Source organism: Salvia hispanica, chromosome 2 (genome assembly GCF_029641045.1).
Source record: "Salvia hispanica isolate PSC_SH4W2 chromosome 2, Shi_PSC_v1, whole genome shotgun sequence".
Taxonomy (NCBI): Eukaryota; Viridiplantae; Streptophyta; class Magnoliopsida; order Lamiales; family Lamiaceae; genus Salvia; species Salvia hispanica.
In genome coordinates, this window is record NC_142693.1 from 59,968,001 (window position 1) to 59,995,906 (window position 27,906).

General features: G+C 32.3%; 4 protein-coding genes and 1 non-coding gene across 8 annotated transcripts; 2 read left to right on the forward strand and 3 right to left on the reverse strand.

Moving 5' to 3' along the window:
* Nucleotides 1-595: 595 nt before the first annotated feature.
* LOC125202732 (uncharacterized) lies at nt 596-4,244 on the reverse strand. 2 transcript variants are annotated; one of them, XM_048101177.2, is made up of 7 exons: nt 4,018-4,244; nt 3,078-3,314; nt 2,358-2,999; nt 1,795-1,965; nt 1,454-1,599; nt 916-1,026; nt 596-838 (listed from the first exon to the last, which is right to left on the reverse strand). In XM_048101177.2, exons 1-7 carry the CDS (start codon nt 4,153-4,155, stop codon nt 757-759), a joined length of 1,527 nt encoding a protein of 508 aa, XP_047957134.1. In that variant the 5' UTR covers nt 4,156-4,244; the 3' UTR covers nt 596-756. The 2 variants fall into 2 exon arrangements, with proteins under 2 accessions (XP_047957134.1, XP_047957133.1); XM_048101176.2 differs by having other exon boundaries at nt 3,078-3,317; nt 4,018-4,241.
* A 1,077-nt stretch (nt 4,245-5,321) lies between these two features.
* LOC125205427 (ALG6, ALG8 glycosyltransferase family) lies at nt 5,322-9,031 on the reverse strand. 2 transcript variants are annotated; one of them, XM_048104362.2, is made up of 5 exons: nt 8,266-9,031; nt 7,499-7,705; nt 6,945-7,182; nt 6,512-6,609; nt 5,689-5,912 (listed from the first exon to the last, which is right to left on the reverse strand). In XM_048104362.2, exons 1-5 carry the CDS (start codon nt 8,992-8,994, stop codon nt 5,826-5,828), a joined length of 1,359 nt encoding a protein of 452 aa, XP_047960319.1. In that variant the 5' UTR covers nt 8,995-9,031; the 3' UTR covers nt 5,689-5,825. The 2 variants fall into 2 exon arrangements, with proteins under 2 accessions (XP_047960311.1, XP_047960319.1); XM_048104354.2 differs by lacking the exon at nt 6,512-6,609 and having other exon boundaries at nt 5,322-5,912; nt 8,266-9,028.
* A 9,819-nt stretch (nt 9,032-18,850) lies between these two features.
* On the forward strand, nt 18,851-19,652 carry LOC125201820 (senescence-associated family protein (DUF581)). Its single transcript, XM_048100077.2, has 2 exons — nt 18,851-19,087; nt 19,188-19,652. The coding sequence occupies exons 1-2, from the start codon at nt 18,972-18,974 to the stop codon at nt 19,366-19,368; spliced, it is 297 nt and encodes a 98-aa protein (XP_047956034.1). The 5' UTR covers nt 18,851-18,971; the 3' UTR covers nt 19,369-19,652.
* Nucleotides 19,653-24,847: 5,195 nt separating this feature from the next.
* On the forward strand, nt 24,848-24,933 carry TRNAY-GUA (transfer RNA tyrosine (anticodon GUA)). Its single transcript is given in 2 exon segments — nt 24,848-24,884; nt 24,898-24,933. It is a non-coding gene; the product is annotated as a tRNA-Tyr (tRNA).
* A 429-nt stretch (nt 24,934-25,362) lies between these two features.
* LOC125202607 (putative serine/threonine-protein kinase PBL19) lies at nt 25,363-27,906 on the reverse strand. Of its 2 annotated transcripts, none has more exons than XM_048101041.2 (5): nt 27,670-27,906; nt 27,056-27,454; nt 26,312-26,572; nt 26,107-26,229; nt 25,363-26,020 (listed from the first exon to the last, which is right to left on the reverse strand). In XM_048101041.2, the coding sequence occupies exons 2-5, from the start codon at nt 27,404-27,406 to the stop codon at nt 25,472-25,474; spliced, it is 1,284 nt and encodes a 427-aa protein (XP_047956998.1). In that variant the 5' UTR covers nt 27,407-27,454; nt 27,670-27,906; the 3' UTR covers nt 25,363-25,471. The 2 variants fall into 2 exon arrangements, with proteins under 2 accessions (XP_047956998.1, XP_047956997.1); XM_048101040.2 differs by having other exon boundaries at nt 27,056-27,469; nt 27,670-27,905.

Sequence of the window (27,906 nt, forward strand, 5' to 3'; positions counted from 1 at the left end):
TTTGTGTTAAATGTAAATTATATTAGTATAATTATTATTGTAAGAGAATTTTTTTTATCGGGTAGTGTACTCGAGCTTAAAAAAAAATTCAAATCACTTATTCAGAGGCTATAATAAATAGAGTTATATAAATAATCAATATACTTATTAATAATTAAAAGTAAAAAAAAAAAAGAACTAAATGTCAAAGTAATAGTTTTAGTTGTACTTTCCTCCAGTTCTAGCTCACAGTGCAGTGAGACTTGTTTAGATGAATTTTATCACCGGTATAAAAAATTCAATAATTAAAGTTCGTGATATTATACGTCAAATTCAATATTTGTGGAAAGAGAATATTTTTAAAAAAATTTCTTAACATTAGGCACCAATATCCCTTTTTTATTGTATTGGTCCAAAAATTGTAATTGGCTAAAAGTGTATATAATTTCAAAGCTGTAATTGTTTGCAATAATAGCTGTGAAAAAATAATGATTTTCCTTTTGTAGTAGTCCAATGATTCATAGTATATGCATTATACACTAGAACAGTGCCAAATATCACTCATTTCACCTTCTTTGGCAACACACACACACAAACAAAAGAAGAGACATGTTAGTGACATCTCCAACAACAGTTGATGACTAGTTTTATATATACATTGCAGCACCATAGTTTCATATTCCACAGATTCTAGACACACAACATATTGAGTTAGCCCTTGAAAGGTATACAAGTAGCAACTTACTAGTATGTTTTAGTATATCTACAGTTGCATTTCTATTGTGAGAATACTTGTGGGTTTGAAACGGAACACTCTCCGCGGCCCTCACAGACATCGTGTCTGCAGACTGGGCATACCCTGCTCAGCCAAAGCAAAATAGTGAGAAATCCGGGATCACACTCACAGACGCGCAAAGAGCTAAGGAATATACATACCTATTTACTTCTTTCAGCCATTTATCAATGCAAGGGGTGTGAAATTCATGATTACATGGAAGGACTCTCAGTTTGTCCCCTTCCTCGTAGTCGGCTAAGCAAATATAACACCTGTGGTTACAAAGACGATATTAGTTCACAGGCTATTTTTAATTGAGGGTAAGGAAATAAAATCTGAGATCAACCAATAAACTGCAACAAGCACAACTCCAGTTGTTGAGCCGTGATGACTTCTCTTGTCATATTCAAGGCATCCTAAACTATGAGATCAATAGAGCTAAGGAACTATTCAAGAAAAAGAGGATATCACTTGTACTATATCAAAGTCAGCCCTTTCTGATTCTGTATGGCTATGTCATAATCTTCATTTAACTAGAGTATAATTTTATTTTTCTGCTCCTTTGTTTTTATGAAGGGTACTGACACATCATTATTTTAATTATATTGTGGAATACGTGTAACAAAGGGGTAAAAGAAGTAGAACTCTAGAAAACAGATTATGCAACCATGCTTCCTTCTGCACAAGACAAAGACTTACTGTCTATCATCAGTGGAATCACTTTCCTCCTTACTATTTTTTTTGTAATACTTGAGAGGGAATTCATCCACGACAGATTCTGGAGCAGGAAGCGAGAGAGTAGATAGCGAAAGTGACAGAGACTGATTATGAATTTCATCCAAAACCTGAGGAACAGAAATCAAGCAACTTCTCAGCTTCTCATTAGAACTATATGAGAAGAAATTTTAAAATTCAGTCAGGTCAGGTCAAAATACAATTGGGGTCAAAGTCCTTATTTAAGTAACAATATCCCTTTGCATACTCCAAAACAAATAGTTTGTCGTCGAAAAAAATCAAACCAACTTAAGTCAAGGGTCTACCTCAAATAATGCCTCTGCAAGTAGGACTATTCGTGAAATATTTGCAAGACTACTTGACTCTTCAGCTGTAAAGAATGAGTCACATGAGCATGTACCATCCAGATGAAGTCCAGATGCACATAAAGCAGTATGTTCATCTTCCCCATCAATACCACTTATTGTTTCTGAGTCCTAGACAAACAAATGATGGTGTGAGTATTATACATTAAGTTAGCGAGCAAACAACACAGAATAAACTAGGAATATGGAAATCATTCTTTGCAACTTTTTTCGAATGAATATCATGATTGCAGACACAAAGGTTAATATCTTCATTTGCAGGCAGGATGGAGACGAGAATGACCCACATTCAGAGAAAAAATCAACCATGTTTTTACACCTCAAAAGAAAATGTATTTGTTTAAAATCTTAATCTAGGTGATTCACATTGCATTTGTATAGTTAATACTAAATCACAGGCATTATATAGAACTAGTGATTAGGAAAATAATTACAAGAATAGCATCCAAGAATTCATGAAACGTATAAACAATACAAATTTAGCAAACAAGCGAATAACATACCTCAGATCTCAACAGCCATCTCCTTTCATATCTTCGATGAAGTCCTACACTGAATGAATCAAGATCACGACTGGCTCCATAGTAATGGAGATCACCACTGAACTCAAGAAGCCATCTGTCATGTGAACCTAAGTCACCAGCCAGACCAGTTGCAAAAACAAATGTCGGCGAATCAATGTTCCTTCTTAAGCTGCGTCTTGCCAAAGCATCCCAAAATAGCCTCATACTGTTTCTTCTAGTTTCATGGCTACTTACTTCAGCAATGCTACCAGATAAGGAGTTGGAAGAGATACTAACCAAATCAAGGCGAAGAAGATCACCATTTATCAAATTCTGGTCACTGTCAGACACAATAAACCCTGAACTAGAAGTTGTTGACACGTGAGCACGGTCATCTCCGGGGTATTCAAATCGTGGTAAAGAATCAGAGACAATAGAAAGAGACCTTGGATCAGAACTGTAGCCTACAGCTGCATTGTGGCTATATTCGACAATATCATTTGAATGCGGGTGTTGAACAATGAGCCCCTGTGACTGATCGTGACCTGGATAAATGGAAGCCGTGTCTTCAGTTACTGTATTGGCATCAATAAGTTCCGCAATGTAATTGATCGCGTTATCAGAGATCGATTCTTGAGCAGACTGTCAGACAATGCCGCAATTTCATGATTAAGGTTCTACCATATATATATACTTTCGATCACAATATACTATACATACCGATTGTGGAAGAGTTTTGATATCTCTGCTTGACTGAACATCGATTGGACCAGATTCAGGAAAAGCGTCCTCAGTGATACTGCTTCTGTCAGATGAGTCCCCATTTTCATATATGGGCACTGCCTCCCCTGATTCCGATGTGAATACAGAAGAGGATTCTAGGGTTGAGTTTTGAGCATCAACTAGAGATAAGCTTTTAGTGTAGCAAATTGAATTTACCGCTGGGCCATCTCCCAGCTCCTAGGAACAAAACAATTAACAGCCTTACTAAAATGTAGCAGAAGAAATTAAACAACAAACTCATAGAAAATATCACCATTAGGTGGAAAATCTTGTACTAGCAAGTTGTATACCTAAAAATTGAAACAATAATTTCACATATCAATTAAGATATTCTTTTATCCTCTTCTCCAATCTGCTCACCAGTTTCAGTAATCTTTGTCTAACAACCATATTAGTTCAGACTCAGTTGAGTTCTAAAATCCCTTACATTACATGCAAACTGCAACAACTAATTATCCACCAAGATCACAATAGCTTCAAATCTCTCCTATAACAAAGTAGTATTACACAATTTCATAAGTTTCTTGTTAGTCAGAATATTTAGCCTCCAAACCGCTAAACTACCCCTTTACCCTAGCCCCAACTCCAAACCCCTCTTGAGTCTTGATCAACAAAATTAGACCACTTCGGAACAGAATACGAAGCTAATCGATCATGGAACAAATACTTTCCAGCCACCGAAAAATTAGCTCATATTTTGCACATTTCAAGCATCAATTCAGATCAAAAATCAAAAGGTCAAAGCAGCTCACTCTAAGCAGTTGGCTCAATCAAGAAGGCATCATAGCTAGAAGAATTGCATAATCAGAAGGCTACTGGTTTCTAATTCATTCAAGAAATTCAAAATATATATATATATATATATATATATACAGACCTGAAGAGTTGACTTGGAACGGAAAGCGCCACAAAAGATATTGGAGAGCGTACGCTTAGTGCGACGGAGCCTGGACTCGCCGGAGCCGGATATGTTTGAGGATTTGGGGCTAAGGAGATGATTGGTGGCTGAAGCCATGAATGTTTGTGAAGGAGATGAAGGTAGTGAAATTCCACTCACAATTTCTAGCCCCTTTCCTTTTCCTCTTTGCTTATTTTAGAGGTAATTGCAATTTTAAATTCTAAATTTGGATCTTGCTATAAATTAGATTTAACTCTTTAAATAACAAATAGTGTAAAATAAAATATCAATCCTTTTCATTTGATATGCAATTTGGCCTTGCTAAAACTATTATTTTTTTATAGATGCAGCTAAAATTTGATATACATTCAATGTTGAAATTCAAAATTGAAAACCAGGTTTGAGGCATTATTGTTAAATTCGTAGTTTGAAGGCATATTAATTGAGTCGGAAATTGGTATAAAAAGGTCAGAGATTTTTGTAGTTTAAATATCACCGGATTTTAAATTTCAAGTTGAAAGGATGCTCAAACTCTATCTCCAAAATTTTATGCAAATAAAACTACAAAAAATAGAAGATTGAGACATCATTGAAACTTAAAAATTAAAATGAAAAATAACATTTTACTTTATACGTAGCATAGACATAAAAGTAAGGTTTTATTGATGGGTGTCTTTTATTGATAAAAATGACAATAAATCATTTATTTTAATTGATTGGTTGATAGTACTGATATACAAAGTAGTAAATGTTTTCCTTCACCGAAACAAATTTACTATAACTATGAGAGATTGCAAAATCCAACTAAGAAAGATTGTTTGGTATCAAGAAGCATGTGACTGCAACTAATAAAACGTGTCTCGATCAGCCTATTGATTGTTTAGTTATTAAGAAAAAACTAAAAAGTGTGAAGTAACACGCTTGTAGATTTGAATAAAAAATTGTTAATACTATCTTATTCTAGTAGTACATTTTTTGTGAATTATATAGTAAAGAGTAAATGTGATAAAGACTTCGGTAAATTATAGAGTAAAGAATTAATGCACTAAAGACTTTTGTTATACGGCAATTTATTTTATGTTGGAAGCTCAAGTCAAAGGCTCATAATTCCGCTAGCTAAAGTGCAAGGGCGAAATTAGGCCTAAAGATAAGAAAATAAGTTTGACAATGAAACTTCATTCCAGAAAGTCAAAACACAGTTTTTATATCTTGCTCTTTATCAGATTTATGCAGCATATATGCAAAATAATTAACCATCATACAGTATGATGAAACAAAATACAAAATTGAAAAGCACAAGTAACATGTGTATATCAAAAATTGAGGTTCATTGAAATGTAAAGTTGGTAGTGAGCTGATAAAAATACAAGACTACAACAACATAATCTTAGTCATTTGTTAGTTATGAGGCTTGAGATGATCACGGCCAGTCGCACTTCGGGTGCACCCGGATGTACGGTGAATCCATCGTAATTAAATCCTAACTGTGATTAATTGTTTCTAATTGGTCAAAACAATCTGTGTTAGTTGCCAAATCCAAGAGTACAACATCCCAAGTGCGCAGTATATGGAAATCATCATAAGAGGTAGAAAAGGAAGGGCATCACCAAAAATGATGGGATGCAGAAATTGTCCCCATACCTCCACCGCTACTAAGCCGATCAGGTAAGATTTTCCGAACCACCCAATACGGAAAGCATTAGTTTCCGATTTGTTATCACCTCCCTTCACAGCAGGGTCTCTCATGGCGCTTGTCTCGGGAAAACGCGCAGAAAATCCATACAGCATTAGTACACCATGTAGAAGCAGCAACACGACTTTAATTGGATATTCTTGTGCTTCAAACAGAAGAGGGAACAGCGAGTAGCAGGATACTGCACACAATGATAATGGAAACACGATAAAGCTGTAAGCTTAACGCAGGCAATCCATATTAACATTAAAAACAGCTACTAATACTATCACAGAATCAGCAAGACAAATAATTGCAACCAGATAATTAGGTTACATCCTTAGTTTTGAGTAACTAATCCTGAGAGTTGGACGATGGCGAACCGCTCCACTACTCACAAAACCCCTGTGAGTAGGACACTAAAAACGTCTTTACTTATTATTTCACTAACAATTGGTACAAAATTAGGAAAGATGTTTAAAAAGGCATATGAGGCCTTCTGATGACCAACTGAAAGTGGAATATGTGCAACTACCCACCCACCGCTGGGGCCAATTTCCAAAGTTAAACCATTCCTTAAATTGCAATCAAACATTTCCCTCAGCTGTTGCGTAAACATTATTAGATGATGAAGACTGAATCCAAAAATAACACAAGAATTTTTCGAGTCCATTCACCAATATGGGCAAGCTAAATTTGTCAAGACAGCAGCATTACTTGCTCAATAGAAAAACAGAGTAACATCTTAGAGGTCAGTTACAAATATCTTGGTGTAGATATAAGAAAACAAAAAAACCATACTTGAAATTGTTGTGACCTCTTCGGATGAGAGTTTCTTGCTGTTCTTTTTCCATCTTCATTTATCAGAAGTGGGATATCTATGAGTGAACTAAAGCAGCCTACAGATATCAATTCCTCATTAGACTACCCTACTTGTAGAATTCTATTTCACAATGTCAGTAGATTGAAGAAATAGGTGGACTCATACATCAACATTGCCTTTTTTAAGTACCACATAATAGTTATGTGAGAAAAATGAAATAGTTTGAACACAATTGTTTAAGAGACAGAAGATGCATATTAATTTGCATATCAATCAACTTAGAGATAGAAAATGTTTATTAGTTTGCATATCAGTCAATTTAGAGCAGTAACATCGTATGAGTGGACAAGTGCTCAATCCAAAGCAGGTTAGTCATTTTAAGTATAAAAATTAGAGAGTGTAATCATATACCTATGGATAAAAAGAAGTAATGCTTGGCATCTTCCACACTTTTCAAGGATGTCAAAGCAAGTGGAATCACAAAGTGAAGTGACGCCTTTTCATGGACATGCCACCCAAACAGGAAGCCACATGTATAAGCGTATGATACCCACCTAGATATCATCCTTGGTTGGGGATTCCTCCATGCCTTTATCAGACATGGAGAGATTGCCAAGAGAACTGTGATGAACGTAATAAGAGGGGTGATCTGCATTTATAGTCCATTTGGTCAAAATTTACCTTTGGTATTTCACATAATTAATCTAAAATATAAATGAAACTAATATTACTCTTACATAACATTATTCAAGATCTAATATCCAACAAACCATATGGGTAATATAGAGAAGAAGAAAAATTGGGCGCAAAACTACGGATCCTTGAAGCCAATATTCTTGCAAGAATGAAGGCATGGATAAATAACAACTTAGCAATAAGTTCTTGATTGTAGGCTTAGGCACAATGCCAGCTTCTACAACTGAATTGAGATAGTTAGTACATGTAACAAAACTATATATTCTTACCGTGGGTAGAACGGAGAAAGGCGAGGAATCTCCAACAAGGCCACCAGTGAATGAGGCTGTAGGGGCTTTGATACTGAAACCTAGTCGTGTAAACAAAAATCCTAAAGCCTTATCCAACATTATATAGAATACCCAGAAGTTTGGAGCCCAGTAAGCATGGCAGAGTCCCCTGCCAAAAGGAAACATGCGTTGGAGAACTTCTTGTATCTGCAAGGTTACAGGTGGAAACAATATACATTCTGTAAATGTCTATTTCTGAAATCAAACAACTAACAAAACACTCTAACTGAATCCCATAACTACAAATCTTCAACCACATCTCATCCTGGATGGATGCAAAATTCAACACATCATAGGGCATATAGTAGCATTCAGATGAACTAGAAAGTAGCTGTATGGACTTCTATGTTGCTGCCATTCTAAACATAACAAGTACTAATAACCAGAAACAACAATAAGCTAAGATATCAGTACATGTTCTACTCTCCACTGGTGCCGTGAATTTTCAAATGCATCAAGAATCAACAAACAACTTCTCATAAATGTCATCTAAACTTAATTTAGTATGTATTATCAACTCACAACAGAACTCTATAAGGAGACTAGGAAATTCACACGATATTTAGAACCAGCATCAAATCCAAACCATCAAACACACCTAAAAGACGAAGAAAAGAAGGATCTGGTACAGGTGTATGCGTTTTCACATTCTACAACATTAAACATTAACAACTACTACTTACTAGCATAATTGAGACAACATCTACCTGTCCATAGTACCAAAACGGCCCATAGGCTGCGGCAAAGACCGCCACGACTGCGGAACCCATAAGCACCAACCTCCCAAATCCCTTGACCAATCCACCCCTACAATAATGCCTAAACAAATACACAAAATACACCGGCGCAGCCACCGCGAACAAATGCTTAAAACATAGCAAAACCGCGAAAATGAAACCCCCAATCAAATCCCTCCCTTCCTCCATAAACGAAATAGATAGCAGCAATATCCCCAACAGAAATCCATTGTACTGAAAATGCATATGATCCACGATCAACAACCCCGGCGACCAAATAACCAACGCCGAGATCAAAAGCCTCTCTAAAGCCCTAAAATTCCTGCTCCTAGTCAATCTGTGGGCGGAGTAGACGAGAACGAGATCGGAGAGCACGACAGAGAAGCGCTGGAAGAGGATCACCGAGGAGGAGGCGTAATTGAGGCCGCGGTGGAGGTCGGTGATGGTCGGATCGACTCTGGCGGCGAAGATGGAGAGGAATTTCTCGAAGTAGGCGAAGAAAGGGGGGTAATCGAGGGTCCATTGGCTGGTGGTGTCGGAGTACCAGCGGGAGAGGGGGAGGGAATGCGTGAGGGCGAGCCAGTGGCGGTGGACCTCGAAATCGGTGCTGTGGTAGGCCGGGATGAGGAGGAGTTTGACGGCGGCGGCGACGAGGGCCGGCCACCACACAACGCCACTGTTGGTTGGGGGTTTCGTCATTGGGTCAGTTGGTTACTAACTGTCAGTAGTGAATTTTGAATATTCACATAAACATTTTGTGTTTAAACTAAATACACAATTACGTATATTTTGGAATTTCTCATAAACTGAAATTATCAGTTAAGTTTTTGAAAATATAATAAAAAAAATCATATAGTACTAGCTTTTAAATTTATTTCAATTATCCCACGTAACATAAATGACTTTGTTTTTACTAAAACAGTGCATTTTATTTCAAGTTCTAATTAAAATAAGGCTAATTTTTAAAACATACGTACATTAATGGCAATTTAAATTTTTACCAAAGCTTTTTCGCATATAATCAACTTTCCAAAAAAATTGAATTTCGAACGATACAAATCCATTGTACATACTCAAATATCCAAAACGAAAAATAGACAAATTTCAAAAAGTACCCGTATTTGCTACTTAAAATAATTAAACACTGCTAATAATAGGGGAGTGATCAATTGCTAACTAATTATTTAATTGCTAACTACAACTAATTTAAGGTCATAGGATTTTAGAAAACGTGTGGTCTACAATTTGCCACGTGTAATTTTCGTTTTTATTAATAAAATAAAAAAAATATAAAAAAAACGTCAAATTAGGGTTTTAGATGAAAATGTCAATATAGTGTTTCGGAAATATCAACACAATGCTTTGAGAATGTCAACACGATGCTTTAAGAATGTTAACCCATTGCTTATATTGACATTCTACATGTATTATATTGACATATTTTATATAGTATGTTGATATTTCTGCTTTACGAAAAAATTGAAAAAATTTCGAATTTTTTTTCAAATTTTGACGTCGGAACATATGCATATATGATATCGTTGGAATCCTTATAAAATTATCTTTAATTTGATATATGTTATATGAGTTTAAAGTTTTGGAATTTCTTTTAAAAGTTAGTTATAACTAAACATGTAGTTAATTGACATTAATACCCCTATTGATATTTTATGGAATTAATCCTATGGCTTTATTGACGTTTTTTGTTGATCGTATTGATATTTCTTGGTTAATGATCTAGGCCCTTAATTTGAATATCTAATGATTATTATTTAGTTGTACTTAGCAATTAGGTATTGAGTTAGCAATATAACATTCCCCACTAATAATATAGATCTCAGATTCAACCAACACCACTTTTTTTTACTTTACTAATTTCACATTAAAACTCGTGTCATTCACAACGTGGCCTATTTTTCATGGATGGAGGGAGTATATAATAAGAAAATTTATTTTATTATTTAATTTAATTTAAATTTTTGATATAATGTTGTAATTTAAGTAAGTGTAGAGTGTAATTGAAAAATCTATAAAAAGTAGTGGATATGAAATATTATTTTGGGTTTGAGTTTGATATAAATGATTGTAGTAAAATTACTTTTGGTGTTAACATATACCAAAAAATGGGTTTGAATTTCGTGTAAATGGTTGCAGATGACCCTATATTGCATAAAATATTCACACTCTAAATTTACAAAATGAAGTATAGTATATAAGGCTATAAATAAATTAAATTGCTAGTAAAGTATTCTTTAGGTGAAAAAATGTGTAAATATATATTATTTCACAATTTAATCCTAAATGAATAATCATGTGATAATTAATCATAATAATTTTTTTAATTAAAAATAGTCTCGCAGCTTAATCCTACATGGATTATCTTGGTCATGACAACCGAATGACACCGCTATATACAAATTATCACTTTCAAATTAATAATATTCCCCTTATCCCTTTGAAAAAAAAAACATTTTTTTTTATTTTCTCATTAAAAATTAAACATTTATTAAAGTAGGAATAACACATCTTTATTTTTTTCTCTTTTACTGTTACTCTCTCTTTATTAACCCATAAAACAACAATACATAAAACTTGTGCTGAAATGAAAATGGAATGAAGAGATTGCGTGCGTCTCTAGTTATACTCCATCCGCTAATACTTGTCACTAGTTTCCTTTTTGGTCCGTTGCCAATAATTGTCACACTTACTTTTTATTACTTTTGCTAATGGATCACACATTTCACTGATTTTATCTTACTCAAGACTCACATTCGACTGTTAACTTTTTTCACTCACTTTTCTTTATATTTTTTTAAAACTCAAGTCGGGTTAACTTGTAACATCTAATAGCGGACAGAGAAAATAGATTTTAGTAATGTTATACTTCATTTTGTCCCACAGAAATATGTCATTTAGGGTTGACATAAGTTTTAATGCAATTGGTAAAATAAGAGAGAAAGAAAAATAATCATACACCCTCCGTCTCACGTTACTTCAGACGTTTCTTTTCGGCACGATATTTAAGAAAGTTGTGTTTAGTGAGTTAAATAAAGTAAAAATAGAGTAGAGAAATGAGAGAATAAAGTAAGAGAGTGATGAGAGAATAAAGTAAAAGAAAGAATAAAGTATGTATGATTAGATATTTTGTCTTTAGTTAAAAAGAGAAATGACTTAAATAACTTGTGACAGCCCTAAACAAAATTCGACTCAAATAACTTGGGACAGATGAAGTAATAGATATGAACTATATAGTGGGATGAACAGAAAAAATAGTGGTATAACTTACTCCCTCCATCTCATTTTCGGAGTCTCATTTGAGTTTAGCACGAGTTTTAAGAAATGTAAAGGAAAATTGATAAATGTGGGTCCTACGTTTCTACTCCATCCGTTCCATAAAAATATGGGCAATGGATATGACACGAGCATTAAAACAAAATTGGTAAAGTAAGAGAAATGAAGATAATGGTATGTTAAAGTAAGAGAGAGAAGGAAAATGATAGTTAAATTAAAGTAGTGTTAATGGATAATGAACCCTACATTATTAAATTGCTTTCCAAAAATGGATTGCGCATCTCTTTAAGGGATGGACGAAAATGAAAAGTGTACATATTTTTATGGGACAGAGGGAATATATTAGTTTTATGAGTAGTGATAAATTAACAAAATTTATATATACAAAATTGGACATTTAAGGCATTTTACATTTTAAAATGTAATGTATTACATATCTACCCTTTAATTGATTATTTAGGAAAGATTAAGTTTCTCATAATCAATATTTATGTATTTAAGGAATGATTAGTAATTGATTATGTATACTAACGGTGACATAATTTTTTCTTTCATTAACAAAAATGAGGATATTTCTTCTCCATTTAATAAAAAATTAAACTCTCCCCTACAAATTAGCTAGATGCATATGGTTCATGATTTCATAATTTTCGGATGAAGATTTTGATTAGCAATAAATTAAAATAAATTTAATTAAAAATTTACAATACTTTTAATAAGATATTATAGATTCACTTCAAATTTGCAAAATACTACTATAAAGGATTCCAAGTTGACTTGCATTCTAAAATGGAGAATTTTATTTAATATTCAAATAATAATATAAAAGTTTATATTCTCTCCGTCCCCAAAGAGTATGAACTTTAAGTTCGCCACGGGTTTTAATGCATTATTGGTAAAGTAAAAGAGTGATAGATAGAGAAAGTCTTTTTAAGTATTGTTAGTGAAGAATGAGTCTCACCTCATTAGAAAAGAGAATTTCCAAAATTGGAATGCTAATACTCTTTCGGGACGGACAAAAAAGAAAATAGTGCATATTCTTCAGAGACGGAAGGAGTATATCGTTTGAGTTTGCTTTAGAACTGTTTTAATTCATCTAATAGTCATTAATACCAAATTATTTTATTATAAAATAATTTTAAAATTTAAAATTATAAAAGCGACTATATGTATATATATTCTTAATATTATCCTTGAACGAAAAAATGATTATCATTAGCATCTAATTGTGTTGCTATTAAATAATCTTTAAAATTCTAAGTTTATAAAAATAATACATGTATAAAAATAATACATGTATACATGTATAAAAATTATCATCCAACAAAATAATCATAGTCATACTCATCCAATTATTTATAATTTTTAAAATTTGATGTTATAAAACGATTGCATCTATGTATACTTAATTTCTTAGTGTTATTATCCAACAAAATAATCATAATCATTCGCATCAAAATATTTTATTATAAAATTATCTATAAAAATTTCGAGTTATAAAAACAACTATACTTCATTTCTTAGTGTTGTTATCCAATGAAATGATCATAGTCATTCTTATTCAATTATTTTGTTTAAATTATTTAAAATTCTAAGTTATAAAACGACTACATGTATATATACTTAGTGTTATCATCCAACGAAATAATCATAGTCATCAAATAATTACTTTAATATTATGTAAAATTCTAAATTATAAAAAAACATATATTTAATTTCTTAGTGTTATCATTCAACATAATAATCATAGTCATTTACATCTAATTATTTTATTAATAAAAAATCATAATCTAAGTTATAAAAACGACATGTATATATAGTACTAATTTCTTATTGTTATCATCCAACGAAATAATATTAGTCATTCACATCTAATTATTTTTTGTTAAATAATTCTTAAACCTTAAAGTTATAAAAATGATTATATGTATATATACCAGTGTTATCATCTAACGAAATAATATTAGTATTTCGCTTCCTAGAATAGTGCTTATTAAATAATCAATAAAATTTTAAGTTATAAAAACGACTACGTGGATGTATATTTAATTTATTAGTGTCATCGTCCAAGGAAATAATCTTTAAAATTATAATTTAATAAAAACAACTACATGTACACATACTTTACTTTTAAGTGTTATCACCCAACGAAATAATAACAGTCATTCTCATTCAATTATTTTATTTTAAAATAATTCTTATAATTCTAAGTCATACAAGCGATTGTATGTATATATACTTAATTTCTTAGTGTTATCATCCAACAAAAGTATTCCACCTCTTCTATTAAAAATGAAATATTTTTTTTGAACTGTCCCACAAAAATGACACATTTGCTAAAATAGAAATAAAATTATCTCTATTTTTTTTTCTCTTTTTATTTAACCCACAAGACAATAATAGTACCATCACATAAAATCCCGTGAGGGAAATAAATATTTTATAATTTAATTAAACAAAAAAATAATTATCATTCACATTTAATTATTTTATTATTAATTTATCACTATATAAACAACTATCCGTATATACATTTTCGAATATGATCATTCACTAAAATAATACTAATAATTATACATAGTATCTTTTTTCAGTCTTTACTATTCTATTCGTATATAATTGATACTATATTGGAGCTTGGTTCTTTTAAACTTTTGGTTTTTTTCCCCTTAAAACTATATAATATTAATTAAAAATTACAAAGTAATTTTTTTTTCATCACTTTACGGTTAATACACAAGAAATAAGTATAAAAATTTTAATTTATGTAATCTTATAATTTTGAATACAACGATAGATTAGTGCTAAATATTAGCAGTAATATATTTATTTGTTTAAAACATACGTATAAGCATTAAGAAACAATCTTGGCTAGATAAATTTTAATTATCTTAATTTATGAAATTTCCATAAATATTGTATTGATCTTCCACATATTCATAATTTTCCATATATATATAAAAAGGGTAAACTAGTAAGAAAATAATAAAACCGGTTTAAAATATAAGGGCATTTTGTATATACAATGTTTGTTAATAAATCATTACCCTAGTTTTATTAATAAAATTTGAGTGAAAAAAATTAGTTGAATGAGAGGTCTATTAGCATTTATAGAATATTTCAATCAGAATGCTTAAAGTAAGACACCTGAAAATAGTAATTTGGGATAGTATTTTTATGCGGTTGAGAGACTAGAAAAAGATTAAACAAAAAATGAAAGAATAATGCTGGTCTGGAATATTTACACTGTCCCCGCGGGCGGGGAACAATGGCCTGGAAACTAGAGCCCGCATAGTCTCCCAGCTGGGCTGGGCCCACCTGTGAATGATTTTGTTTAGTTGGTTCGTTGCTGGAGTGGGACCCATCCGACGTAGCTCCGATGCGGGCGTATGGGAAACGACAAAAATTGTGGGGACTCTGATGCAATTATCAATCATGTGTATGATCTAAGCTAGGGCCGAAGCGTTTTCGCTTTTTCCCAAACTGATGGCCTTTTCTTCTTCTTTGACCCCACAAAGTTTATAAAATTAGGTTTCTTCCCCGATAAACCTTTATATTCGCAACTCCAATTTGCACGCACTTTTAAGTTCGACAATTCTAAGATACACGCACACCCACCTAAGCCAAACAATTTTTTATTTTTTATTACATAACATTATTTAGTGTTTAATTTTATAACATTATTTAGTGTTTAATATTTTCAATCAATCTATGACCAAATTTTGTACAACTAAAAGTTAATTTATTTAAAAAAAAGATTTATTTATCCATTTAGTTAAAGTATATGAATGCATATATAGTAGATAGAAAATGTATAATATTGTGGTCATATATTTATGATTTGTATATAATTTTTTTATTTTTTTAGAACTATAAATGTAATTAGTGTATACTTTTATTCAAATTTTTTAAAAAATAGGAAGGAAATTCAAATATAAAAATAAAAAATTGAGGTTAAAGGCTTATAAGTCTTTTTAACTTGTCCACTTACTATATTTATTATTTTAATATATAATTAATACATCAAATTATTAATATAGCCTTATTTTGATTGTACAAAATTTGGTTGTTTATCATTACTCTAATATTTTACGTGAATTATTAAGCAAAAGTCTATGTTGTCGTAATGAAATACTCCCTCCGTCCCATAATATAAGTCATATTTAGTAATAACACGAGTTTTAAAAAATGTAAAGAAAAGTGGGTTAAATAAGTTAGTGGAATAAGAGTCTCACTTATATATATTAGTTTCATAATAAAATATGAGTGGAATAAGTTGGTAGAATGTGAGACATACTTAGAGCATCCGCAGCAGTATAAAAATCGCCGTCCGTCCGCTGATAGAGCTCGTCCGTTCGTGCCAGCGGCACGGCGCTGCTTTTAGCTAAGAGCACGTCCGTGCCGCTGAGCAGCACACGTGGCGTCGCCTGCCGTTGGCTTGTTTAATTTTTTTTTTTAATGCGAAATTTATTTAAAAAAATGTTTTAAATAAAAAAATATTTTTCCACTTCCCAAAAAATTATATCCGTTTTCTACCCACTTTTAATTTATTTTTCAATTTTTTTTCCCCCAAAATTCACATTTTCATCTATAAATACCCCCACTTGTGTCTCAAGAGGCAATTGGGGTTAGAGGACTAGTCTTCCACGTGTATAATTTTTAATTTTTAGGATTTTAATTATGTATTTTTAGTTTTTAGCATTTTAATTATGTAATTTTTATTTTTTAGAATTTTAATTATGTAATTTTTATTTTTAATGTATTTTTATAATGTAGAAATGTTTTTAATAATTGGAGTATTTAAATTGAATAATAGAATGGTGAGACCCTTGAGCTTGTCCTTAGCTAAGAGCACGGATGTGAGTGTTGTGCTCTTAGCTAATGACAAGGAGTAAAAGTGGGTCCGGGCCCACTTCCGTGCTCTTAGCTAAGAGCACGGATGTGGATGCTCTTACCATTTATGTTAAAATTAAAATAGGACTCTTATTATGTGACAAACAAAAATGGCAAAACAAGACTCTTATTCTAGGACGGGGGGAGTACTTCCTCTGTTTCGTAAGTAAACACTCTTTTAAGCATAAGATTTTAAAAAATGATATGTAGTCACGCGTTGAACGTATAGTAAACTATTCTTTTGTCTTTTATTAAATAATATTGTATGCTCGTTGCTATTTAAGCGGTATACACTTTTTTTAAAGGATTGTCTTTTTGACACCCTGTTGTAAAAAAGAAGAATTCAAGAAAATTATGTTTAGTGAATTTAGTGAAAGAGAATAAATAGGATTGTCTCTTTGACACCCTGTTTTAAAAAAGAAGAATTCAAGAAAATTATGTTTAGTGGATTTAGTGAAAGAGAATAAATTACTAATAGAGATAAGAAAGTGTTTTTTTTCTAATAAAAATGTTGGTTTTGCAAAAGGAGAAATGTATGAATTGGGACGTCCTAAAATTGAATGTGAATCACGATGTATAGCACATGTTAAACAAATTTTTGTATTCGCTCTTGAATACATAAGATAAGATATTTATGTATTGTACTATTTTGTACTCATGTTAGATATAACTGATAATTTTTATCACTATAAGAATACACACCAAATGAATGAGCCAGTGTCAAGTATTATCGTGTTTGTATTCTTATCAAATCAATCTCCTTATTATGTTTGTGTTGTGTTCGTATCCTTATCACGTCAAGTATTATTATTTTTGTGTCAAAGACTTACATGAGACAACAAATGGAAATTATACTTTCAATGTCCCATTTATATACATTTATATTTTGATGATGAACTATTGCAATATAATTTAATAGACAATTTATTAGTAGATGGGTTAAAATTCAGTTACCAAATGTGAAAATAAATCTATATAGATGTGATGGATGGAGCTAGAAAGTGGATGATTCTTGTCATCCATAATCATTGCATAAAAATTGAATAACTAGTTATTTAAAAAGTGGATGGTTTATTTCATCAATAATTATTGCATAAAATTGAATAACACTCTTATTTTAAATTTATTAGAATATTTATAAGCAGCAGACTATAAAGAAAACAAATGCATGTCTTTGTCATGTTGCCCTAATATTAAAACCACAGATTCTAGATGGAATTGCCACTTGTCCAAAAAGGTGAAATTTATAATCTTGATGAACCTATAAAGGATTACTCATAAACAAGGGACTATAATGCCATAAAGTTGAAAGTACAAGTTGCTTATTTTATTTACTAGAAAACCATTTTTGTCCGACAGATGCAATGCATTGTATTAATTCTCTGCCACAGGATTCAAACCCTTGGATTTGCTGAAACTGCCACTGGTTTTTAAAATTCTTATAAAATTAATCAATCATATTCCAGTGGTCCAACCTCATATTTCAGTTGTTTTTTTATGGAGAATACAAATTTTATGGGAAACTATTATTATATGTAAGTGTAAAAAAATAGAAATAATAAGTACTAGTATAATTTGTACTTACTCCGTTCTAAGAAAAATACCCCTTTTATGAATGACACAAAATTTTATGCATCTTTATTTTACATTAAGTGGAATATGTAAAATAAGATAGATGGAATAAAATAGATATAAATATATTTCTATTTTTAATAATGCATCATCTTTGTTGAGACATAAAAAAAAAAAAAAGAAGTTTTGATATTTTCTCTAAATACAATGATTTGGCTAAATTAAAATTTAAAACGTACTACTCTATTCATAAACGGTTGTGGTGGTGCTCTATGCATATACTCTATTTGTCCTCAAATTGATATAGTAATAAACTAATACTCTATGTCCCAGCTAAGTTAAGTTGTATTTTTCTCTTGAAATGTCACAATAAAGTTGAGTCATTTTCTTTTTTGATAAAAAATAAAATATTCAATCATTCTTACTTTATGTCATCACATACTTTTACTCTCTCTTTATCTTTCCTACTTTATCCATCTTTCCTATTTTTCAACATAATTTCTTAATTACCATGCTCAAAAATTTTAACTCAACTTAATTAAAACGAAAAAAAATCATATTTATTTGTATATCACATTTAAAATGACTTTTAGTTTTTTTTCTTAAACTTTATTTTATCTTCACTTAATTAGGCTAAAAAATAATTATTTCTACTTTATTTTATCTTCACTTAATTAGGCTAAAAAATGATTATTTTAAGTAGATTCGATTGGCTGTACTAACTGGTGCATGTGGTCCAGAAAGCACTCAAGCTTTGCCCTCTCATTTCACTCTATAAAACCACTACCACTCCACACCATCTCTCCTCCCCCAATTCTCACCCAAGAATTAACGCCACCGCCTCCCCGCCCTAGAAACACCAATTTCTCCGCCGCACCAACACCGATCTAGCTGCCGCACAACTAAAGAAGCGAAAAAACATGAGGCCGTCCGCTTCTCACTACGCCGGAGGAGAATACTACCAGCCTCATTTCCTCGATTCCTGCTCTCTCTGCCAGAAGCATCTCAGCCACAACAGCGACATCTACATGTACAGGTCGGTTGAAATTCCTCAATTTTCAGAAAATTAGATCTCGATTTCCTTCAATTTCTAGGTCAATTTATTCGCCTAATTTTCCGATTGTTCCGATCTGCAGAGGAAACGCGCCGTTCTGTAGCCAGGAATGCCGGCAGGAACAGATTGAGATGGACGAGGCAAAGGAGAAGAGATGGAAAATCGCTTCGAAGAGATCTAACGCCGTTAGACAGAGCAAGGATTCAACCACGGAATCCGATACCGATAAAGCCGTGCGAACAGGCACCGTTGCTGTAGCCTAAACCCGAGATTTTATTAATACATATCAAAATTCAGATCTCCAAATGCAAAATGAAAATAAAGGAGAATCGTATGGGAAAAGAAGACTTAATTGATGTTTTCTCGAAATTCCTGATTATGAGAGGAATTACAGTGGAGTTTGATCTGTAAAGAAAAAAAGTTGGGGCGGGAAGGAGGAGGAGAGAGGATCCTGCTGTTACAATTTTGATTTTTAATTTAATCGTTTATGTAATGTTTATTCCCTTTTTTCTTGAATCAAATAGATTTTGATGTCTCTATTATGAAAGCTGCTGCGATAGGATTCTACTAAATACCTTTACAAAACTTAATTAATTTAATGCATTTTCTCTCTCTCAATAGTCAATTTATATATTCACTCATTAATTAATCTGCCAAATGGATTGATATACTGTGAATAATTCACAGAGGTCAAGGATTTATTTTATTAATACTAGTATTTTCTATGAATCTTTTGTGTCTGGGTGTTGGTGTTTGGAAAAGGTGATATTTTAAAATTATTCTACTTGTTTTGGTTAATAAATTCAATATGAAGTTGTGGCTTAGCTTGGTACCAAAAGATATCAGTACTTCCTCCGTCCTATAAAAGTTGAGACAAAACTTTTGGACATAGAGATTAAAAATTTATATTAAATAAATAGGAGAGATGAAAAAAGTAGGAAAGATAAGAGATTCCTCCGTCCTATAAAAGTTGAGACAAAACTTTTGGGCACAGAGATTAAAAATTTATATTAAATAAATAGGAGAGATGAAAAAAGTAGGAAAGATAAGAGAGAGTAAAGTAAATGATGGAATAAAGTAAGAGTGATTAGATGTTTTGTCTTTAGTTAAAAAAGGAAATGACTCAACTTTGTTGGGACGGACTAAAAAGGAATACGACTCAACTTTTATGGGACGGAGGGAGTACTATTTATTAGTAGTATTATTTAAAGAGATATTTTTTTTTGAAAAGCGATTTAAGAAAATGATACAAAGAGTACCCTAATTATTAGTGGAAATATCGGTTGAGTAAATTTAAACTATACTATTAAACACCCTTTTTCATTACACTACATTATATTAAAATGAGTAAATTTAAACTATACTATTAAACACCCTTTTACATAACACTACATTATATTAAACTAATTGTGGGTGATTAGAATGACTAATAATGCACGAAAAGTTTTCGGTTCCCTTGCATTAATACTCTTTTACTCAAAATTAAAATTGTTAGATACATTTACTTCATTCACGAACCGAACGGTTAGACACATTTACTTCGTTCACGAAATGAACATGTTACAATAAAATGAGTTATTTAATAATACATTTACGTCCATTTATTTAGTACATGAACTACATGATGTTCTCGAATTTGTGTAGTTTATTTTCTCAAATAGATTGGGAAAAAAAAGTGAATTTTGGGACCGGTGATAGATGCTAATAATAGCTACACTTTGAAAATTACCTTCACGTACTCAAAAAAACATAAATAAAAATGAAAAAGTTAGAAACTTCTGTGAAACTTCTAGGAAGCACTATGGAGTATGGAATGCCCTCCATTTTATGTATGATTTTGACAGAAATTATATTGCCTAAAGTTGTAAAAATATTCTCCTTAAAAGTTGTACTGTCTGAAATAAATAAATTAGATTCTTGTAGAGCCCAATCAGAAGATACCAATTATTTGAGCAAAAATAATTTACTACTAAGAAAAGTGTTTGAAGGTGGGACACGTAGTAGAAATTTGTGACATCGACATTAACTTTATAAAGATTTGTAGATTAGGGGCAGGCCCTATTATTCCATTGAGTTAGGCAAACCAAGATTAATGATGAAAGTCACTCATAAGAAACTTAATTATGAATTCGATGATAAAATACAGCTCAATTGCTAAAATGTTTCTTCTATTATCAATAATTTGGAAATGTCAGGAGTTTGAATCACAAGTAGATGATAAAATATTTTTGATTCTCTTAAAAAACTTAATGAAAATTTGAATGTAGTATAAGCTTTACATCAATTAATAATGTGACTGAGTAATTTATTTACACTGCATAACTTTACATCAATGATCAATCAATAGTGAAGTGACAAAGTAATTTATTTACATCGCAGAGTTTTACATCGATCGATAGTGACGTGACAAAGTAATTTACTTATATCGCAAACGCAACAATTTATTTTTGAATGGCTTTTTGAAATGTTTGTGCATAGTAATGGCTTTATGAAATGTTCATACAGAGTAAGTAACTAATTTTTTATAAAGAATCTAGATATTAGAAAATTTATTAAACTCGAAATAACAGTAAATGGTCATATATCATTCCACCGTGTCAATTCTTGCAAAAATAAAAAAATTGATGTATTTATGGGGTCTTCTCCCATCACATTGAAGAGACCAAAAGTCGTTCAAGAAGGTGTGAGTCAACATACTTTATTTAAATCATATTCCAGCTGAAAACTAGGGGCGTAAAAAGGAAGTGTTGAAAAGGTCAAGGTTATGAATGTCCAACATTACACATACAGTAAAATAAAAATCCTTCTAGAATTAAAAGAATAGTCAAATATCATTAATTGATGGACCTGTTACTTCTGCAATACTCAATTTTCTCAATTAATGAAGATATGAACTTCCTTATAAACAAGATACACTTGTAATTTGTGTATTCTATCGGTCCATGATTAGATTTCCCTCTTTTTTCACCATATTTTGAGATATATGAAATATTTATGAGAAAAAAAGAATACAATGTGAGTTAACATTCTATGGAATATTGATTTTATTAATGAAAATATGAAAGGTGAGTGAAGTACATTGGGAAGTAAAATTAACTTAACATTTAAAAAAAAAAAAGTGAAATAAAAGTTATATTGATGAACTAATAAATGGAAAATTGAAATTCTTATTAGAGCATCAGCAATAGAACGGATGTCTCGGCGGACATCGCAACGGACTTCCCAAAAACACCTCCTGCCAAGTCATAAGGACCTCCCACTGCACTGCCACGTCATAAGGACATCCCACTGCATAATGGTGGACATCCCCAAGGCAGTGGCGGAGGGAGGTGGTAACCAGGGGGTTCGAATGACCCCCCAATTTTTTTTTATTTAGTACTATTATGTATATATATAGAAAATTTTAACTTTATATTAAAATGTACCCCTATTCCTATTCGACTACTCCTATTCAACTACTCGTAACCCCGAATATATATTCCTAGATCCGCCACTGTCCCAAGGACATCCCGACGGAAATCCACAATAATAAAAATTCACAAATTCACCAAATTAAACAATTTACGGAATTAAAAGTTTGACACGAATATGAGATAAATGCAACGATTTTATTTTAAATAAAAGCATACATATTTAAATTAAAAAAAGTACATAGTTCAAAAAACAAATCATCCCAAACCACAAACCGTTTCAAACAAAGTCCATGTTATGCCTTGAATCTCTATAGTTTGCCGCTAGCCGAACGGGCATCCGTCGGTCTCGCGCCTAATGGCGGACATCCCGCGCAGACGTCCGCACGCCGGTCCGACGTCAACCGGGACGTCCGGCGCTGCTGATGCTCTTACTATACAGATGAAGTCATTTGTTTTAGAGTCTGTTCAGGACCATATTCGTCCAACCAAAATAGCTTCTTCTCCAATTTGTTCAAATAACAAATTTTGATTGAGTAAATATTCTTTTAGAAGGTTTAGTTCAATAATAGTTATAATTGGTCAAATAGTCAGTTTATTGAGCTATTACGAATCCAGATTTGACTTATACTCACCAAATTTAAAATTTAATTCAAATTAAACTGTATATTATTGTGTTTATAACTAAGTTTTGTATTAAATTAAATGAAAAATATACGTTGAAGTTTATACCTTAATGTGATCATACTTTTTAGTTAGAATCAATTGCTAGAACAGCTATAAGGTAATTTGGGGATTATTTTACGAGAAATTCTATAGGTATATAATAATATAAATTCTAGAGTGAACTACAAAAATGGTCCATGGACTATGGGTTTATCTCGCCCATAGTCCCTGGACTTTAAAAATATCGTCAGTAGTCCCTGAACTAAGGGTTTATCTCGAAATTGGTCATTTTGGCTTTTTTTGGTACGAAAATACCCTTTGATATTATTTTGGGGGGTTTGGGCAATTTGGTCTTTTTACACTTTTAACATTTTAAATCTGATATTATTTTAGTTATGTACTAACTTTGATATTATTTCAAAATTATCATTCTTCTTTCATTTTGTTATCCTTCACTGAATTTTTTTTTATTTCAATATTAGATTTAATTTTATAAAATTAAATTTAATATTTAGATTTTTAAATATCAATAAATTTTTTAATGAAAACTATTAATTCATGGACACTATAAATATTGATTAAAACTATTAATTTTTGTTATTTAATATAATATTCAATTGAATTGAAGAAGTACAGAAAAATAATATTAATCATGATGGAAAAATAAGAGTTATTCTATTTAGCCTCCGTTCGGTTGTTATAATTGCTTGTGATTAAATATTATGAAGTTGACTAAAAATTTGATCCTACTTAAAAATTTATATAGGAGTATTTTTGTTGAAATTTTCTAGTAAATTTTGATTGTTTTCAAATTAATAAACAAAAATTATATTAGTCTTACATTAGATGCATATTTATTTCAGAATAAATTGTGTTATATAATCTATTTATGATTAAAGCTATTTAAATATTGATTAAAACTAAGGCGTTGTCATACCTTATTGATTACATAGTACTATACACTATCAAATATTGATTATAACTATTAATTTTTGCTATTTAATAATTTTTATAATTAAAAAAATTTATTGATATTTAAAAAATAAAATTTAAAATTTTGTAAAATTAAATCTAATATTGAAATTTAAAAAAAAAATTCAGTGAAGGATAACAAAATGGAAGAAGAATGATAATTTTGAAATAATATCAAAGTTAGTACATAACTAAAATAATATCAGATTTAAAATGTTAAAAGTGTAAAAAGACCAAATTGCCCAAACTCCCCAAAATAATATCAAAGGGTATTTTCGTACCAAAAAAAACCAAAAGGACCAATTTCGAGATAAACCCTTAGTCCAGGGACTACTGGCGATATTTTTAAAGTCCAGGGACTATAGGCGAGATAAACCCATAGTCCAGGAACCATTTGTGTAGTTCACTCTAAATTCTAAATGGGTCCGTACATTTATCAACATGTCTATGTGATGTTTTTTCTCAGTAATAATCTTATAGTACTACATAGTTTATAGTAGTACTATTAGTTATTACTAATAATAATACAAACTGATGTTCAAGTTTTAATTATATGATTAACTAATTATTTTAAAGAGTAAACATGTCGACGCAATTAATCAAATTTGGAACGGGTATAGATTTATACATTTTAGACGACTACTATAAAACTTTGTGAATAATAATAGAATTAACAAAATGGACTAAACACAAGCCGACCTTAGCTCAGTTGGTAGAGCGGAGGACTGTAGTCGTTCAGCTGTTATCCTTAGGTCACTGGTTCGAATCCGGTAGGTCGGAATGTATTTTTTTGTTCACGATGAGAGAAATGTTACTTTGACTAAATTCTAAAATTGGTCCACTATATTTGTTTAAAAAATCTTTTTGATTCTATGCATTAGTGAGATTAAGGTCGTTAATCGAACTTTGGGAAATCTTGTTGGTTGCCGACCACATAAAGGAACTTGATATGGCAATTGTGGTGAGTTTTAAGTATACTTTGTTAAATGTAGCTGAGAAGGGTAATTCCTTTAATTTCGTTTTTTAATTAATTGAATGAGCTAACTCGATTAACCTCCACATATATAACAATACAAGTTTTTCCATCAATTCATTAGTCATATAGGTTATGTTATTTGACTTTTCTCTTGTTTATAAGTTTGTACGTTGGACTTGCTTGCTCGCTTTTTTGGCTTAAGCTTATTTGATATACAAAAAAAAGACTTAAGATCGCATCCCAAGAAGCAAAATTTATTAACAGAAAAAAGAGCGCCAACCGAAGGAGCTTATGATAGAGTGATGATACAAGTAAATATATTTGTAAGTTGTTGATATCATATCATGTCACATTAGCCCTCTGCATGATCATGAACCTCCTTCTACTCACTCCACCAATGTGTTCACTAATCTTAGCAAGGTGCGCAATTCGCCTCTTGGCCGACTCCGACGCCCCCATCGCCTTCGCAGGAGCTGCGGCCTCCTCCCCCTTCGTTGCCTCGTCATCTGCATATTTCGCCGGAGGGCTCTCTACTCTTGTGACCTGCACTATCTGCTTCAAGGTCTCCACCACATTGCTCATCTTCGGCCGATCCTTGGCGCTCTTCACCAAACAGGCGTCGGCTAGTTTGGCGATCTTTCGAGCTGCACTCAGCGAGTAGTCATTTTGGAGCCTTTGGTCTAGAATCATGCCAAACTTTTTGCTATCTGCAGGGTACTGCTTCACCCACTCCAGCAGCTTCTGCTCGGATTTGGGGCGGTCTCGTTCCAGAGATCTCCTGCCTGTCAAGATCTCGTACAGGACTACTCCAAAACTCCATACATCGCTCTTTGAGGTCAGGTGCCCGGTCTCTATGTAATCTGGGGCAGCATATCCGTATGTTCCCACAACCTGTGTAACACGCTCGATTATTTATCCAACTAAATAGGAGTATGTAAACACACGCTTGTTCTATCTATCTATCTGTCTATCCATACCGCAGTTGAAACATGACTATGTCCGGCTTTAGGGCCCTCCCGGGCCAGCCCAAAGTCCGAGAGCTTCGCCTTGAACTTGTCATCCAACAGCACATTTGATGACTTAAAATCTCGATATATAACCTTCACAAATTGGAGTAAGCAAGCATCAACAGAAATGCAAAGACTCGTCTTTTAACAAGCAACGAAAACCTTAGTCATCTACCTGAATTTCTAACTCTTCATGAAGATAAGCCAATCCCTGAGCAGCACCAAGCACTATTTGCAGCCTAGCATCCCATGAGAGTGGTGGAAACACCTTGCTGAAGAGATGGTCTTCCAAACTCTTGTTTGGCATGTACTCGTACACGAGCAGCCTCTGGATTCCTCTCTCGCCATCCACAGCACAGTATCCGATCAGTTTCACAAGATTCGAATGCTCCACGACGCCTAAGAACTGCACCTCTGCCACCCATTGCTTATGACCCTGATAGCAATACACACACCAAAGCCTTAACAAAAGATTGATCTAAGAAGGAGAGTTAATCAACAGAGTTTTCAAACATGATATCTTTTACACATTACTACATTTAAACTGCATCAAAACTCTGCATATGCCAAGTAGAAAGATCACTCAAAACACATAGTTAAGATGATGATGTGAAATCTTGTTTTGAATTGATTCTCACCAAGAACCAATCTTGAAATGACAGCTAATCAGTTTTGGTAGTTTCCACCAATCTTCAACTCTCAAAATGGATTTTAAAATCAATTCACATTCTCAACCACAATTATGAAGTATAATTGTCAAAATGCACTTCCAAAAACTCCACTAATCTGCCTAAAAAAAGCACTATAAAGCCAAACATACAAATACAACAAGTAGGGCCAATCAATCCAGCAAGAGACAAAATTGGAAGAGGAGAGAAAACGAAAGCTCTGAAAAGGAAACAAAAAATCTTTGACAGACCTGAAAGCCATCCCTGTTGAGTTTCTTAATAGCAACAACAATAGGATCAGCCTTTCCCTCAACAGGCTTGATGGTGCCCTTGTAAACACTCCCAAAACCGCCTTCCCCAATCTTGAGCAAACGACTGAAGTTGTTGGTGGCCTGCCTCAGCTCGGAGAATGTGAAAACCCTCAAATTCTGAGCTTTCTCGGAGTATAATTCGGGTATGGTGCGGGGCGAAGTGGCCGAGCATGAAGATTTGGTGATCCTATCGGGTTCGGAGATGTCAGATTTGGTGTCGTCTTTGAGGATTGGAGCTGATTTCTGCAATCTGGTTCTGCTCCTATCCTTGAAGTAGTAGAAACACTTCATCTTTTCCTTCCCCTTTTCTATTGAGATTCAAATCATGCCCCACCTGAGCTGAAATCAAAATACCTAGAAATTGAAGCGTGATTGATCATTGTATTGTTGGTAACATAATAAATCAATAAATCTGTCCAGAAAAGAAGCAAGAGATGGAGAATTATGAGTATATGAAGAATTGAAGGGAATGGAGTTGGGATTGGAATTTGAATGGATAATGAAGAGGAAAGGGATAAAAGAAAGCAGAAGGCGGCCAATGAAATGAACATTACCTGTTTCTCAATGCATTCATTTCAATTTTCAACCAACTCCCTCTCTTTCTCTCTCACACACACACGCACAATAGAAGAATGGGGTATCAATCAACGTAAAGGTTTGATTTTGAAGATAGAGTTAAAATAGTTATAGGAGAATTTATTTATCTGGTGTGGCTTGATTATACATACAAAAATGTGAACGTATAATATAAACTTTCTCTCTCCTATCTGGAGTTGCTTTCCAAGAGATTT

What these genes read in the sequence shown, in the direction of transcription:
- LOC125202732 (XM_048101176.2), bottom strand. Translation starts at nt 4,155, where the DNA reads ATGGCTTCAGCCACCAATCATCTCCTTAGCCCCAAATCCTCAAACATA. An exon ending in GATGGCTGTTGAGATCTGAG is followed by an intron (nt 1,966 to 2,357) that starts GTATGTTATTCG and finishes TTGTTTGTCTAG; the next exon opens with GACTCAGAAACAATAAGTGG. An exon ending in TGGCTGAAAGAAGTAAATAG is followed by an intron (nt 839 to 915) that starts GTATGTATATTC and finishes TTGGCTGAGCAG; the next exon opens with GGTATGCCCAGTCTGCAGAC.
- LOC125205427 (XM_048104354.2), bottom strand. Translation starts at nt 8,994, where the DNA reads ATGACGAAACCCCCAACCAACAGTGGCGTTGTGTGGTGGCCGGCCCTC. An exon ending in CGTTTTGGTACTATGGACAG is followed by an intron (nt 7,706 to 8,265) that starts GTAGATGTTGTC and finishes GTAACCTTGCAG; the next exon opens with ATACAAGAAGTTCTCCAACG. An exon ending in CTTTCTCCGTTCTACCCACG is followed by an intron (nt 7,183 to 7,498) that starts GTAAGAATATAT and finishes CTATAAATGCAG; the next exon opens with ATCACCCCTCTTATTACGTT.
- LOC125201820 (XM_048100077.2), top strand. Translation starts at nt 18,972, where the DNA reads ATGAGGCCGTCCGCTTCTCACTACGCCGGAGGAGAATACTACCAGCCT. An exon ending in AGCGACATCTACATGTACAG is followed by an intron (nt 19,088 to 19,187) that starts GTCGGTTGAAAT and finishes TCCGATCTGCAG; the next exon opens with AGGAAACGCGCCGTTCTGTA.
- LOC125202607 (XM_048101041.2), bottom strand. Translation starts at nt 27,406, where the DNA reads ATGAAGTGTTTCTACTACTTCAAGGATAGGAGCAGAACCAGATTGCAG. An exon ending in TCAACAGGGATGGCTTTCAG is followed by an intron (nt 26,573 to 27,055) that starts GTCTGTCAAAGA and finishes TATTGCTATCAG; the next exon opens with GGTCATAAGCAATGGGTGGC. An exon ending in ATAGTCATGTTTCAACTGCG is followed by an intron (nt 26,021 to 26,106) that starts GTATGGATAGAC and finishes CGTGTTACACAG; the next exon opens with GTTGTGGGAACATACGGATA.